We start from the raw sequence: 17,297 nt of genomic DNA, 5'->3' as shown, positions 1-17,297 counted from the left end.
AACATGAGAGTGTTTAGGAAGCTGGATCAATTAATGCTAACCCAGAAGTTGCTGTTGATTTTGAGTTATGAGAAGATACTACTACCCTTCCAAGAAAAAGTTGGCAGGCTAATGAAATTCTACACTGAGACAGACTCAAGCACAATCTTCTTCCAGTAGGAAAAAGACCAACTTGAAATATCTGTTCCTTGTTTTGGTTTCCACAAAACAAACAATGCTAAACAGAGGTTAATGAATGTGGTCCTCCTGATCTCTGCCTCCCAATAGCTAGAATTACAGGCATCAGCCACCAGCACCCAGCTGGGAAATCATTTCTAAAAGCATAACAAACCACAAAATTGATATCACTAATTTACCAAACTTTAGCTATTCATGGGGGGCTAAAATCAGGAAGTATGGCAGAACTGTGGAGCTGTTTGTCCTCCACCTTATGCCTGACCCAGCCCAAAATCTAACTAGTATTCACCAAAGAATGGAGAACAACTCAAATGCTCATCAACAGGTAACTAGAATAGCCAAGCTACGGAAACAGCCAAGATGCCCCACTACTGATGAATGGATTAAGAAAATGTGGTATTTATATACAATGGAATTTTACTGAGCCACAAAGAAGAATAAAATTTTGTCATTTGCAGGTAAATGGATGGAACTGGAGAACATCATCTTAAGTTAGCCAGACTCAGAAAGCCAAAAGCCGCGTGTTCTTCCTCATATGTGGATTATTCCCAAAACAAATGCAGTAATATTATTGGACATGGGTCACACACTGGAGGGGCGCTGTTTTCTCGCTCCCTCCCTTGTTAGAATGAGCTTTTTCTTTCGCTCCTGGTTATTACCGAACCTAACTGGGCTTAACTGGGGGCAATGGGAGATTCAGAAAAGACACAGGATAGACAGACAGAAAGTGGGGTCAGGTGTGTTGATTGCTCGGGTGAAGACGCCAAACCCTCATTGCTTCTTTTCTCTATCTTTAAAGGCCTTACTCCTTGCAGTTCTTTAAAACCTTACTTCACACCTCTTTCCTTACACTCACACTGTCATGTTTTCTCTTAGCTGTTTCTTAGCTTAATCACTCTTAAAGTCTTTTGCCCCAGGTTTGCAGCTTTTCTTTAGCATTCTCTTTTCAGCTTTTTTAAAGCCTCAGTGCTCAGCCTTGCAAAGTCTCCATCCTCTATCTTGCACTGTCCCATGTTCTCTTTGGCTTTTCTTTTAGCTTAGCTTTCTAAAGCCTATGTTAAAGTTCTTTCTTTGACTTTGCTTTTTCAAGGCCAATGTTAAATAAAGTTCTTGGTGCCAACTTTCTATCAACCCATCTTTAGCCATTCTTTTCCCTTCCAAAAGCTTCCCACACCAAAAAGCCAAAGCCCAAGCCCAAAAAACCCTCCAAAGCAGAAGTCAAAGGCAAAAAGCAAAAAGCTCCATGCTCCACTCCAGCGGGTCTTTTATACCCAGTGGCAAACAGGGTGGAGCAGAGGCTCTTGGGGAGGGCATGACATTGTAAAAGGAGAAACCTGTGGTTCCTGCTTCTCTGAACACAAACAACTTAGGAGACACAGCTGTTCTGCTTCCGGGGCTGTGCCAATCTTAGAAAAGCAGGTGAGCCGCATCTCACCTTGCTTGTGTCCAGCTCTCAGAGACGTTAATCTGCTCTCCACAACACACTAAGGGGAGAATATGTACAGGAAGAATAGGGAAAGGGAAGGAATCCTAAAACTTGAAAGCGTTTGATGTGCCCATTGTAGAAGAGCAAATAAAGTAAACTTAAACTGACAGAGGTCGCTATGGAAAGGTAACCGGGAAGTAGTGAAGAGGTCTGATAGAGATTAATCAATTCAGGTTGTAATACACAAGTGCATGGAAGCAACAATAGGAATCTCTCTGTATATCTTATCTCAACTAGCAAAAATGCTATGTTTTTCTTATTATAGTTTATGTTTTCTCTTCAACAAAATCAGAGAACAAGAGGGTGGAACAGGTTCTTCCTGGAAGGGGGGGGGGCAAATAATCTATACCCATGTAAGCAATAAAATAAAATTTAAACTTAAAATTTTTTTTAATGTGGAAATCCACACAATTGGATACTACCCAGCTATGACAAGAAGCAAGTCACTGACACATTCAGCAGCATTGCTGAGCAATTCTAACACTGTGCTAAGTGAAAGAAGGTATATGCAAATAAAAGTATATTCCATACGATTCCATTTACACAAAATTCTAGAAAATGCAAACTAATCTATACTGACAAAAGTAGATAAGTGGTTGCTTAGGGCTGGGAGCTGAGGGAGGTACTGCAAGGGCAGGAAGAATCACTGGTGGAAGTGCTCGGCATGTGACTGTGGAGGAGGTGCATGGCTGACAAATGCCAAAACTTACTGAAGCCTGGTGCTGTGGCTCACACCTACAATCACAGATGCTCAGGAGGTAAAGATCTGGGAGGACTGCAGTTCGAGGTCAGCAGAGGCAGAAAGTTAGTGAGAGCCCATCTCAACTAATAAGCTGGGTATGGTGGTATGCGCCTGTGATTCCCAACTATGGAGGGCGAAGGAGGAAGCAGAATGGATGTCTGAGCCCAGCCCCCTGCAAAAATGTGAGCCCTACCTGAAAAACAATTACAGCAAAGAAAAAGGCTAGGGACACGGCTCAAGTGGTAGAGCACCTGCCTAGTAAGTGGGAGGCCCTGAGTTCAAGCCCCAGTACTGAAAAAAAAATCATGGAATTACACACTTTAAGTGGGTACAACTTATTGTATATAACATATGCCGCCATAGAACTGATTCCTTTAAAGTTTGACTCCTATTCAGTGGTAAATTTGTATTGAGGAACATGACAAGGCCACAACTCAAATGATCACTGCAGTTTTGAACTGAAGTCTTCTATATTTTCCAAAGCTCCACAGTCCCTCCAATTATTATAGTTGTTCATAGACGGCAAGCCAACTTCATAAGTGAGTATAGTTAGAGGATATGAACCAATTCGGGTTATAAAACATATATACATGGAAATGTCACAAAGAAACTCCACATGAAACTATCCTAAGCAAATAAAAATATCATTTTGGTGGACTGGCGGAATGGCTCAAGTGATAGAACACCTGCCTAGCAAGCATGTGCCCTGAGTTCAAACCCCAGCATTCAAAACAACAACAAAAAACCCACCCACCTATGCTGATGCCAGTGGCTCACACCTGAAATCCAAGCTATTCAGGAGGCAGAGATCAGGAGGATCACAGTTCAAAGCCAGCCCAGGCAAAGAGTTCCACGAGACCCTATCTCGAAAAAAACCTTCACAAAAATAGGGCTGGTGGAGTGGCTCAAGGTGAAGGCCCTTAGTTTAAGCCCAGTACTGCAAAAAAAATCATTTTGCTCTTTACAAAAATGGAGAATAGGCAGGCAGAACAAGTCCTGCCTGGGAGATTGGTACCAGGGGGAAAGGGGAAGATATAAGAAAAGGGTGAAGAAGGGTGAATATGGTGAAAATATTATATACTCGTGTATGTAAATGGAAAAACGAGACTGTTGAAATTATTCCAAGAATGGGTGATGGGAGGATAAAGGAGAATGATGGAGGGGGTGAATTCAACTATGATATATTGTAATTTTTGTAAATGTCAAAATGTACTCCTAGTACAACAATAACAAAAAAAGAGGAAAAAAATAAGTGAGGGGGGAGAGAGAGGGGGCTGGGGACAGTGGGGAGAAATGGCCCAAACAATGTATGCACATATGAATAAATGAATTAAAAAAAATAAGTGAGGAAAGTTGGTTTCCTTGACCACATCCAGGGGCAGATGCCTACTTAACTTTTGTATGAAGACAGTCTTCTCTGTCCCACTCCTCTCTCCAGCAAAGTGTTAGTCTCAAAGTTCATTCTACCCATACTAAAAAGACCTTAACTGTAGGTAGTAATTCCTTATTGTGAAGCCACCATCTAGAGTCGCTTCAAATATAAATAATTGTCTTTGTCTTTTACCTACTTAGTAATAAGCTATCTTTGTATTTTTGTATTTTATTTCATTTATTTCAAACCTTTTTGTGTAGAACAGGAGTATTTCAGACTAAACATTTGTTCACAGATCAGTATTCACATTATTTGTGTTTATAATCTTTTGATATTATATTTATACCTTTGTAAGTTTTTAACAGTTTTAACACATTTTAAAGTAATTGTTGCCCAACATATGCTGCATTTGTTCATGAAATAATTCAGCAAATATTGTATGCACAATAATACTCTCCTGCCTGTCCACAGAAGGCCATCCTTTAGTACTCTCTGTCCTTAGTGCATGCATATTCTATAGGAAATCCCAGCTATACTTCAACTACAAATAATCCCAGAATTATACCCAGAGCAAAGTCCCAGATTAACATTCAAATTTCCAATGAACTATCCTGAAAACTGATTCTATGACTCTTAAACACAGTGCTGTCACACTGAAGGTACAAACAACCTAAGAAAATTGTACAGAGGGGGTTTCTTGGAGATCACTCCCCCTCAGGTCAAGAGAGTGGACCTCATTCAGAGCTTCAGAAGCTGGGGAGCTCATTCAGAGCTGGGGAACTTCCTTGTGGCAGAAAATGTGGCCACATTGCGGGAAGCCTGCAACCTCAGAGTCTCTCATGGCAGACACGGGCCATGCACAAGAGAGAGTAAGCACCAGGCTGTCTGGACACTCGACTGCTAAATGAGGTTGTGCTTACACTGAACAGAAAAGTTGTGGGACTGCCCAAAGCTCACCTGGTAGCATGGCAAGAACTTTCCACAGGGAACAAATTCTGAAAGGAGACAGAACGATGAGATATATTTGTTTCCTGACTCCAGTCCATGTATGCTACTGGTTGATCATCTCCTCCCCATGTGTAATTCTTCCTCAAGCTGACTTCAGCTGGGAAGGGAAACCAGAATTCCTTCTAAAAACTAAGTAACCATGCTCATAAGAGCTGTCAGAGACTAGTCTCCTATTTAAGAGCATAAATACATACTTCTTGAAGACATCACTGATCATTTTTCCCAAATGAACCATCCATAAACATAGAAAGACCATTTTGCTTTATGACAGATGTCAGCAAAAGAAAGCTATCACCTTAGAAAAGTAAAAAGAGTGCAAGAAGGAAAGAGAAATACACATGACTCTTACCCAGGCCTTGATTCTGTTGTTCCCACTCAATGACATCTGGCACCTGGTAGGTGGCTCCCTCTAACGGGTCCATATTTCCCTGCTCTAAGCCAGGTTCCTGGGATGTCATACCAGGAAGAGTAAATCCTGGCAGCTCAGTGTCACCATCAAAGCTTTCATCCAGGGAGTCTGTATCTTTATCTTCCTCGTCTTCCTCCTCATCTTCCTCTTCTTCATCTTCATCTTCTTCATCCTCTTCATCCTCATCTTCTTCTCCCTCTGGGCAAAAGAAAATTCAAGTGAAAACATGAAGACATATCATAAGTGTATACTCAAACAAAATGAATCTTTTGAAATAATGCAAACACCACAAAATAATTGTGCTTGGCCTTTTAAAATTCATTTTTATAGCCAAAGTTGGATAATGTGAGCTTTGTGGAATTACACATCCACCACATACCCATATTTTAAACTTTCAAAGTCACAGTTATGCTAAATAAGCATCATGCATCATGTTTGCTGTGAGTTAAGGTTCAGGTACTATGAATTGTTATTAAGGTAATTTATATTTACAAGGATAGAAAACATCCCTGTTTCCATTTGTTGGAGGTCAGGAAAGGTTTATCTGTTAAAAATTATACTGAAACACCAACAGAACTTAAAAGTTATTCCCCTCGATTTATATCCCTTAACAGTAAAGATGAGAATTCATTATTTTGGCATGGTTTTCTTTCTATTCTTCCACATCAGAGAGCAGAACTCACAACAATGTTTTGTGACAGGCACATAAATGCACTCATGGGTCCTGTTCTCCCGTGGAGGAATGACCCAAGAAGCTGAAAACAATTACATCAGCATTTCCAGTCCAACTCTAAAGGGAACTGGAAAATGGGGTATTTGTCAAGAACAGTCAGAAAAGCATTTGTGGAAAAAACACCATCATTTTCATAAGGGTTAGCCTTCCAATTGTTTGTTTTCGGTGCTTCAAGTGGAGTAGGCTTACGGAACATAAAATCCCTAATTTGTTTTACTCCACCAATTTTAACTTTCTAGGAATGCCTCTGGTTCCCTCCTCACCATGGATGTACTTCTAGTGTCACTGACCAGTGCCCACAAAGTTCATGGAAGGTTGCAACTGGGAACAAGGGAGCAGAGACAAATCCACCCAAGAATCAGTGTCTCCTTCTCCCATTCTCTCTCTGGGTACTGGGATTTGAACTCGGGGCCTTGTGCTTGCTAGGCAAGCAACTACCACTTGAGCCCTACCCCCTAGCCCTTTTTTGCTTTTGTTATGTTTTCAGACAGGGTCTTGTGCTTTTGCCAGGGCCAGCCTCAGACTGCAATACTCCTACTTCTAGACTTCATACTAGTATGTCTACTGTCAAGAATTCTGACACCTAATGACAGTGAAAATCCTGACTTAGGTGTCAACCAAGAATGTCACTCAGGTATTGGAACAGTTAAGGCAGCACAACATGTGACAAGGACTAGAACACGGCTCCTTCTTGAATGACTTTGCTCAACGTGAACTGAAACAGTGAAAATGAAAAGAGTAAAACATTAAACAGTAATGTCAGGTAACAGTGTCCGGGGCTGGAACAGAGAAATGTCCTGTTACAAGTGGCAGGAAGAAACAAATGTGTCTAGACAGCACTCTCTCTAAGCCACTTTCATCTGTCTGTTGTCTCTGCCAGATTCTCTCAACAGCTGCTTCATAACACACAGCAATATTTTATACTTACATAGGGCTTTTCTTTTGAGAAAAAGGAAAAAATCTACAGGCATTATCCTCCAAACTTACATTGTTAGATAAACAAGGAGCAAGTTTGTAATTTTGTTTTACTTATAGGCCACATTAGCTGGTCAAATAACTACCAAGGGTGCTCAAATAATATCATAGCAGAGCCTAAAATGAGTTTGTTCAAACCTAGAATTTTTGCTCCTATGGCTCTTGCCTGTTTTCTTGATTCATTCCAAACATGTCTGCCTTAGTTTACCAAAACCCAAGAGTTCTCATTTTGTTCAGGACTAAGTTGCTACAAAGCCCATTGGTCATTTCATAGGCAGTTCACACCCAAACAGCTCAGCTTTTCTAACTACATTTTTATTGCAGCTTCAACATTTTTACAGCGCCAGAAGGCTAGCAAGTAGCGAGCATTTCCAGGCTTTTAGTAAAGCATCACAGGAGAGAGAACCCTTCATTAAGAATGTGTCTTCCTAATGACGGGAGTTGTTAGAACCAGAAGTAAAGCTTGTTCCCCACCATACCCTACCCACCCTTGGCTCACCTGCACCCTCTGCGTTTTTGGAATAGCAATGGCTTATTTTAATCCTCATCTTTCATCTATTTATTAGTTTTACATGTCAACACTCTCTTTTCAGTGGATTTTTTCTTCCCTTTTCTTAGTTTAAAACAGAATCTAAGGTAAACACTTTAAGTCATGTGGAAAGTGGAGGGATACACGAAAAGAAGCTGCGGCTCCCGGCCATGGGCTGAGCTTTGTCAGTCTCTGCCACTTCCCCACTGAAGGAAGGGCAGTGCTCTGACACAGCCTGGAGGAGTCTTTCTAAAGAAGAAACATTTCCTGGCACGTGGGAGCCCCTACATGAACATAATCTTTAAAACATGACATCAAAAATGGTGTCCGCACATAGGAATAACTGAAGCCCAAGGGATGGCACTGCTTTTATTTCTGGATTTTTTTTTTTTTTTTAATTTGAGCATCAAATTAGATGCAAAACACAAAAGTCAGAAAACATCCAAGTCATTGTGAGGCGATGAAGAGATTTTCCAGCAGATGGCGCTCCAGGACCAGAAGGTGTGAAGAACATCAACAGCTCACAACGCAAGCTGACAGAATTTATAGAATTTCATTACAGTCCTAAAATTTGAAATATTTCTTTTATATTTTTATCATGTACATTATATAAATACAAGAGAATATGTTTGTATGTATGTATATATTATGAAGCTTAACATAAATATTAATACAAATAACATACAATATATACCATATACATATATATTTATGTTATTAAGCTTCATAACATAATGAACTCCAGAGAACTCACCATTCCACTTAATAACTAGAGTGTAATTAATATTGTAGCATGTATATGCATATTCCTCTTATCTTAACCTCCTTCCTCTTAATGCCATACAAAATTGGTGATGTTTATTTAAATTACACATTCTACTACATTACCTTTTCTCAGCTGTTACTCTTAAAATTTTTCCCATGCATATTTAACTAAGCAATGACTAAATTTCATCCTTTACTTACCAGTCACTAATTAAAAGGGGCTTTAGAATACTTTGATTCTGATTATACCTTCCTAATTTACATCCTGCTTTGGCCACTACTATTTTAGTTCTATCCTTTCTTCTTACTCCATGAATTATAAATGATTCTATTTTGTTTGTGATTTATGGACTTATCAGTTTATTTGCTCACTAGTTCTTGCTGCATCTCAGCCCTTCCTTCTAGGGTTTTTTTCTCCCTCTCCCTTAAATGCATCCTTCAGAAATTCTTTCTAAAATCTGTTGATAGTAATTTTGCCTTTATTCTTAAAAAGCATGAGAACATCATTCTGGGTTATCGGTTCATTTCTTGCAGCACTTTGGAGACATCATTTTCCTGCCTTCTAGTTTCCATTTCTGTTGTTGCTGTTGTAAAGTCTGCTCCCAGTCTAAATATTGTTTCTTTGTAGGTAATCTGTCTTGTTCCTCTGCATTTTTTCCTTTTAGCACGAATTTTAAGAATTTTCTCCTACCTAGCTGGAAAAACAGGTGCACACCACCACACCCAGTTTTTTTGTTGAGATGGAGCCTTGCTAACTTTTTATCCAGGGTAGTCTCAAACCACAATCCTGAGCTCTACCTCCCAAGTAGATGGGATTACAGTGTGAGCCTCTGCACCTGTCTACAATATATATTTTGATGAGCACTTTTTTTGGTTAATGTATAATACATCAACAAAAAAGGTAGCAAGGCACAAGTGTACTGCTAAAAAAAATATTCCAAAGCGAACAGATAAGCATATTCACTATCTAAATTTTAAATAGAATGTTCTCTTGCCCCCAGAAGCCCGCTTTATTCTCCCTTACTACTCCAAATTGACTTCTATATCATAGATTAGATTTATCAGGTTTTGTTTTTTGTTTTTCTTTTTGTGTTTGTGTGGTACTGGGGTTTGAACTCAGGGTCTATACTTTGAACTACTCCACCAGCCCTTTTTTGTGATGGTGTTTTTGAGAAAGGGTCTCATGAACTATTTGCTCAGGGCTGGCTTCGAACTGCAATCCTCCTGATCTCTGCTTCCCAAGTAGCTAGGATTACAGGCCTGAGCTACCGGCACCCAGCTAGTTTTTGAAACTTACGTGAATGGAATTGTATAGTATTATTTTTTCATGTCTAGCTGCTTTCACTGTGAGATTTGCCTGTTCTGTTGCATGTAGCATTCATTCATTTTTAATGAAAAGTAGACTTTTCTACTGTATTAATACACCACAACTTACCTGTCCATTCTACTACTGATGGATATTGAGATTGTTTCAACCTTTTACTTTTTCCAAAAATGTCGCTATGAGCATGCCTGAGCAACTTTTGATGTGTTTGTGTTTGCATTTTTATGGTTTAATTCTCTTGTGTGATACGTGTTGTGTCCATGAATTCACATCTTGTTTCAGTTCTGGAAATATGTTCAGACATTAGCACTACAAATCTTTCTTTTCTGTTGTTTCTCTTTTCTCATTCTGGGACTCTGGTGTTTGCTTGTTGGTTTTTGATGGGACTGGGGTTTGAACACAGGGCCTTATACTTGCAAAGTAGATGCTCTACCTCTTGAGCCACACCTCCAGTCCACTTTGTTCTGGTTATTTCAGAGATGGGGCTCTCATGAACTATTTGCCCAGCCTGTCCTCAAACCATGATCCTTCCATTCTCAGCCTCCCAAATAGCTAGGACTACAGGCATAGCCACTGGTGCCCAGCCTGGGACTCTGACTAGACATAAGTAAGACATTCTCATCTGTCTCAACTTTTCTTTTGTGTTGTCTAACTTTCATCTTTGTGCTACTCTCTCCATAATGTCCTCAAAAGGTCATAATTCACTCTTCTGACCCATCATTGAAGTTTTGTTTCCAATTATGTTTATATTTATATGTCTTATTTCGTCCTTTGTGAAAAAATCTTCTGGGTCATTTTTGTAATCTCTTATTACTTGCTCATGTTGTGACTTCATCTTTCATTCCTATATGCATGGTTATTTTATATTCTATGCCTGACAGTCCTTGTATCTAAGATCTTAGGTAAAGACTAGACCAATCGCCTCTCTTTTTTACGCTCAGTCACAGCGGGTTGCTCATTGTTAATTTGTTGACATTAATTATAAGTTTCACATCTGCTTGATTTTACTTTGTGAGAAATCTGTGGATCTCTGTTGGGCATGCATTTTTCTGAAGAGAATTTACATTTTCTTCCCCAAAACCAAACTAGAGAGTAAATGTATAGAGATTTCTCTGACTGCTTGTAATCTTATCTAAACATTAACACTTATGTTTCAACCAAGACCTAGACTTTTTGCTATGTTAGCACACATCAGAGTTTTCTGTCCAAACCTGAGGTCCAAATAATAAACTCTTCAAAACCATTTTATATTATCTACATTTGGAAAATGTCCAACAAATTAAGAGCTTGTATGTGCTTTTCAAATTCTACTCTCAAATTCTCCAATGTCAAACACCCCTAAAATCATCTGTAATCTGGGGTGCATTTTAAAATTAGATAAAATCCCAAATAATATTACTTATCAAATAGCTTTAAAGATTTCTTCTAATTTTTCAGTTCTCCTTTTCTTAAATGCCTCATCACCACGATTTTTTAAACCTCCTGTATAATCAATACTATCTTCCTAAATGTTTTTACTCAGTTTCAAGTTTCCCATAATTGTATAACAGCAAATGTACTGATATAAAATGTCCTCCAATCTAGCCTTACCAATATTTAAAATCCACGTTAATGTGGAAATAAAAAGGCTTCAGGCAAATAATCAAACACTTCAGAAATTATAAGTTCTTCTAAGAACTGATCATTAATATTAAAAGCATATGAAAATTTAAAAAATAATCAGAAACTTCAAACACCAGTTGCAAAATGTTTTAGACTCAATCCACATTTCAAATAGATGCTTAAACATTTTCTTACTTCATTGAATATGCTTTCTTTGAGGATTTTGCTCTTGATGATACCATCTTCTCTATCTGGTTAACAAGCTAAAGAGACCAGTCTGTGTACAGGCACACCCACATGTACTGCTCATTACCTAATCTCTTTCAGGCTTAACCCATGTAATTGGTAGGTTCTTCATTATCTTCTATAATCCTACCCCAAATTAAATTGAGTTATCCCAAAAGAGCCCAACGACAATAATGATAAATTCTAGAGTCTAACTCCTGCTCATTAAACAACTAATTTTTGATTCAGGTAGCAGCTTTTACATACTTTCTTCTGACAAATGAAACTAGAGCAATACAATTCTATTTCTCAAGGGTGCTATACAAAGAAACATAGAAGCTATATTAATATTATATTATATTATAATATTAATATAAATTCTGAGCCATCTAGAATAAAATTTTGCTTTTTAGCAATTTAGTAATCCTAAAGGAATAGTCACATTAAGCAAACATATAATGCATAAAATTCCATGTATACTCAAATGATAAATTATAGATTGGTTAGGTTGATTATTGATTTTGCAAAAATATGTATAAAAGTAGATTTCCTCTTCAAAATATAAAACATGACTCAGTCTATCCAAAATGAGGGTGACTTACTGATTCGTAGAAATAATTATTTGTATTATCACACCTGTGTGCCTTTAGCTCCTTGAAAGCAGAGGTCTTTGTATCCCACCTCTGAGGGTCAAGCGCTGTGCCTGAACAAAATAACCACTCAATATATATTTACTGAATAAAAATAGACTGAACAGTACTTTAATTATCTTCATCTGAAAAATAAGAATTAATGCCTGTATAGGACTTGAATACGATTTTCATTAATTTATGTTTATATATACATATACAAATAAATGTTTCAAATATAAATATAAATATATGTTTCAAATGAGTATGATACCAACCTTTTAAGGGAAACCCATCTATATATGTTTCTGTCAAATGGGACGGGAGCATGGAAGAGAACGACCCTTGTGCAAATTAACTTCCATAACATCGTTAGAAAAGGATTTCCCTCACCCTGCCTTTCCTCTTTTTCTCCCTCATGGGTTTAAAGAATCACTTAAATTTAGTCAGGCGCCAGCGGCTCACGCCTGTAATCCTAGCTATTCAGGAGGCAGAGATTAGAAGGATCCTGGTTTGAAGTCAGCCTGGGCAAATAGTTTGCAAGACCTTATCTTGAAAAAAATCCATCACAAAAAAGGGCTGGTAGAGGGGCTCAAGTTGTAGGCCCTGAGTTCAAACCCCAGTACTGCCAAAAAAAGAAAAAAAAAAGAATTACTTAAGTTCATTGAGTTCCTCTTACCTAATTTACTACAGATGTTGGCATAGATTCCTATGAGAAATGAAATAATAACCCTTCAATGGGACCTGAGAAATCTAAGCAAATTATCACAGAATTTCTAAGAAAATGTCATTGAGAACCACTGCTGCATTCACAAAAAAAAAAAGAGTTCAGACCCAAATAAGCACTAGATTTGAATAATAACATTGAATAATAACAACAAGCAAGGCATGCCAAAAAGGAGGCACCTCAATTAAGCAAGAAGACGGCAACAAAACCAGGCACTTATTCGTGTTTTTACCCATGCCTGGTGCTGCAGGCCACTGTGCACAGGACTAGGCAGAAAGACCCATCCCTGCTTTTAAGCAGATTCTACAGAATTCAGTCAAGAGCTCACAAACTGATGGTCAATGCCCAGGAAAGCAGATTCATTTCATGGTAATACAAATAGAAGAGGTAAACATTTGAATGGATTTTCAACATTTTTAAAAAATCAAAATATTTTACATAAAAATGAGAATGCTCAGCTTGTGTTGGAAAGACTGAGATCAGACATAATATCGTTGCTTCTCCTAGCAACAGTACGAACAGCATCTGTCAGGATCCAGAGTGTGTTCTCTACCCTACAACATTCACCTCTACCCTACAACATTCACCACTCGACACTGTCTTCTACGCCTTCCTTCTTCTTTGCTTACTTAATTATCTAGCTGATGCCTGATCCACTGGTGCACAAAGAGGGTATATTTCATTATAATAGTTAATACCTGATAAATCATGCAAAATTTTAAGAAAGTAGGTCAACAATCATAAAACTAAGTCACATTACATCTTTAGTATAAAGATATACTAAATATACAGGTATACTTAGTATACAAAAGTATACTAAGAATGTTACAGACAAGATCTCACTTAATCCTCACAAGAAGCCTAGAGGTAAGTCCATCGATGTCCCTGTTTTATGGATGGGAAAAATTGAGGTCTAAAGATAATTTGGTCATGATTCCAGCTTTTCATGCTGGAGCAAGGACTTAACCTCTGGTATATATGTAAGAACAGAAGAAGAGCTATTTTCCATCAAAACTCTATTACTTGTCATTATGGGGTGGGTGGTCTGTGAGACTTCCTAGGGGAGAAGTTTGAGCAGAACAGTTTCTCTCTCCTTCCTGTCCTCTTAATTTTAACTTCATTGCTCTCTGTTTATGGAGCAGTATGGCTCTGGGTATTATTTGCTATAGAATATGTCAGAATGACCCTGTTACCACACAGTTGTCTTTCTTATGTGGTAAAAATAGTGTTATATGCCTAGAAATGAGTCAGGTTCCTCACAGGGAAGGGATTTCCTCTGAAGGGTAGAATGTGCATGGAGTTAATCTGTTTTTATTTTGGTTCGTTTTGTTTTTTGTAGTACTGGGATTTGAACTCAGGGCCATCACCTTGAGCCACTCCACCAGCCCTTTTTGTGAAATTTTTTTGAGATAGGGTCTCATGAACTATTTGCCCAGGCTGGCTTCAAACCTCAATTCTCCTGATCTCTGCCTCCTGAGTTGCTAGGATTACAGGTGTGAGCCTCCGGCTCCCGGCCTGGCGTTAATCCTAATGGTCACCAGGCTGTCACTTTTCTTGGATTAAAGGTGCACCCTTCATCCTGAAAAGAGAACAGATGTACGCATGTGGGAGATGGGGGTTTATTACTTCGTGGTAGACGCTGGAGGAAATTTACCTCTTGGTTGTGCTTGGCTCTTCTATGTAGTATCAGGGATGAGGAGGACAAAATAAGTTATTTTCTACATAGGAAACAAGCCAAAAGCTGAGATGTCAAAAAGCCTAGTAAGGTGCCTGAAAAATTACTGTTCCAGTGCTTTGTAAATACAACATCTAAAAAACAAAACAAAAAAAAACCCTAATCAGACTGAGCACAGAATAGGTCAGAGCCTGAAAGCTTATTAGCAAAGATAAGGTGAGAGAGATTTGTACCTGGTGAACCGAATTCATTTTCTGTTTCTCTTACTTTCTTGGCTTCTTTTGCATGCCATTAGGTTTGAGGCAAGTGTTTTTATAATTCTAGTTTCAGTTGAAACAGGTGAGAGAGATTCCATCTATTCCTGAGCCATTGTTTTAATCAGACATCGGAGTCCTCAGAGAGCAGGTGAAGCAAACACCTTGAGAAAACCCAGAAGGAGCAGTGTCAGGCCCCTGGCCCACCTGAGGAGTTTCCCTCTCATGCTAAAGCCTTGGAGAGTCTTTACATCATTTTAATAGAAGAAATTTCTATAGGATGTTTTGTTTGGCATTGTGTGGAAGGAGGCATTTGGCTGCAGAAGAAAAGAGCACTGATAAACACACGTGGATCTATGTAAATCTTCCAGAACAAATTTAAAGTTTACAAGTGTTATGTTTCAAATCTTAGAAGGTCAATTAAATAGATGCATTATCCTTACTGTTCTCCTTCCTTTGGGGCTATGGATGCATTTAAATGTTAAGAGGAAATCTGATGCCAAAGCAACTTTATAGTCATGAATACAGTCAGGTATGGTGCAATTGGTATTATTCTTACATATTTTTTACACATTGTGCTCCAGTAAAATAAAATCTCATGTTTGCACCAATAAAAGACTACTTATATAGCTGAGCACCCATGGCTCACACCTGTAATCCTAGCTACTCAGGAGGCAGAGACCAGGAGGAAGGATCAAGGTTCAAAGTCAGCCCCAGGCAAATACTTCACAGGACCCTATCTCAAAAAAAAATCACGAAACAAGGACTGGTGGAGTGGCTCCAGCAGTAAGACCACCGGTCCCGCAAGCGAGAGGCTCTGAGTTCAAACCCCAATACTGCCAGAAAAAAAGACAAGGAATACATTTGTCTGCCCTCATACTGAAAAGTATACCTTGAATAATGCCTTAATTTCCCACAAACATCTAAAATACCTTTGAAATCTCCACAATCCATCATCTAGTTCCAAGCTACATGTTTGCTTCAACTGCACAAAACTCAGCACACATAGAAAGCCTTGCTTGGGCCAGTCCCCATGGGGACTCTCCGCCATGGAGCATGAGTCCAGATTAGTCATTCAGAACAAATCCTTTGGCCAAGAACCTAAACATTCCCCTTGAGAAAAACACAGTACACAGTTTCCCATAAATCAGAAATTTATTGGCCTGAGGCTGAGTGCCTAGTTGCCTCTTATACATGGAAAAGCAGTCACTCCTACTACTAAAAGCTATTCTTAAAGAATAATTCAGTTAACTAATAAGCAAAGTTAGAGAAATTTGCTTGATTACATGTCTATAAGATAATTTATCACTAGCGTGGTATATGTGGTATCCATTCACCACCCTTTAGAATTTTTCCATGTTTTGGGATTTGTTTCCACTTTTTCCTACAAATATCAATAGAATGACAAATATACATATATGCAAATCTATACACACAAAACACACACCCAGACACAACACCAATTTTGTGTTTCTGTAAACTGGGAAAGAAAGGATAAAGGGTTCTGAGTCCTTTGTCATTTTTTAACAATAATTTTGCCTTCCCTGCATTATTGTTATTTATATAGTTATCTTACCTCTTCTACTAAAATCTTCATTCCCTTAAGTCAAGATCCACCTCCAGTTCTTCTTGGTATTATCTGAATCACCAAACACTTGATAAATGCATACATAAATGAATGAATAATTAAACCACAGAATATATACAAAGCTAATTCCTTTCACCATCATGACCCATTATGTATAATTTTATGAGTGTCTAAGTATCAAAGTGCTGGGCTGGGCAAGAAAGGCAAAAAAGAAAGAAAGAAAACAGATGGAGGGAATCAACCTATAGCAATGTTTACGTAATCATTATTATACCGATGAATGAATTCCCTGTGGTAAGAAAGGATGCCAGAAAAATTAAAGTGAGTGCCAGTTGTCTTTCTTCAACAGAAGAATTTGCAAACATAGCTTTATGGCAATACATCACAATATTGATTTGAATATGCTGAAATACCACTGGCCATATGAACATTTAGCAAATATGTAATGACCTCTCCGAGTGCTAAGTAATTGACTGTACTGCCCTAGGGAGTACACAGATACTTAAGAACAGAGCCGACATAAGTGCAAAAAAAGCATGATAATGTCAGGAAAAGACAACAAAATGACTTACCATAAGAGTCAATCAATAACCAAAATCACCAACAATTCTGTGCTTCAAAACTGTCACATAAGGCATTTGAAAATGATGTACAGATGAAAATAAGAAAAAAACCCTCATTCTCCCTTAACAAATTTGATAATAAGTATTAGTGTTTCACATTTTCACATTAATAAAATTGTCCTTTTTTTTTTTCAAATTTAATTCCTAATGTTTCTGCCAAAACAGGTATTAGGGGATGTCAGAATGTGATTCACATTAAAATCAAAGAGCATAGTCTACCAAATACTCTTTCTATACATTATCCCCCACCTGTCTGTCATCTAAGTGGCTCTGTCATTGAGGCAAAAGTAAGTCAGAATCCAAAGCATTTCCAAGAACAAAAACCAAAACTTGTGCTCATTCTTAATGTCATCAAAGTGGACTTTTTTTTTCTTTTTTTTTTTTTTTTTTTTTGTGGTGCTGGGATTTGAACTTAGGCCTACCTTGAGCCACTCCACCAGCTCCTTTTCTGTGA

At 38.3% G+C, this 17,297-nt stretch overlaps 1 protein-coding gene across 2 annotated transcripts in view; it reads right to left on the bottom strand.

Annotated features, from left to right (window-relative positions):
• The window catches only part of LOC109680293 (armadillo-like helical domain-containing protein 4), a 145,162-nt gene that overhangs the window by 70,529 nt on the left and 57,336 nt on the right, over positions 1-17,297 (bottom strand). For both annotated transcript variants that reach the window (XM_074067905.1, XM_074067904.1), the window contains exon 5: positions 5,135-5,392. In XM_074067905.1, the coding sequence (XP_073924006.1) occupies positions 5,135-5,392 (258 nt within the window). The remainder of the gene's footprint in view (positions 1-5,134; positions 5,393-17,297) is intronic.

This window comes from Castor canadensis, chromosome 3 (genome assembly GCF_047511655.1).
Source record: "Castor canadensis chromosome 3, mCasCan1.hap1v2, whole genome shotgun sequence".
Classification (NCBI taxonomy): Eukaryota; Metazoa; Chordata; class Mammalia; order Rodentia; family Castoridae; genus Castor; species Castor canadensis.
Note: the sequence above shows the minus strand (reverse complement) of the source record. Positions and strands in the feature narration are given on the sequence as shown.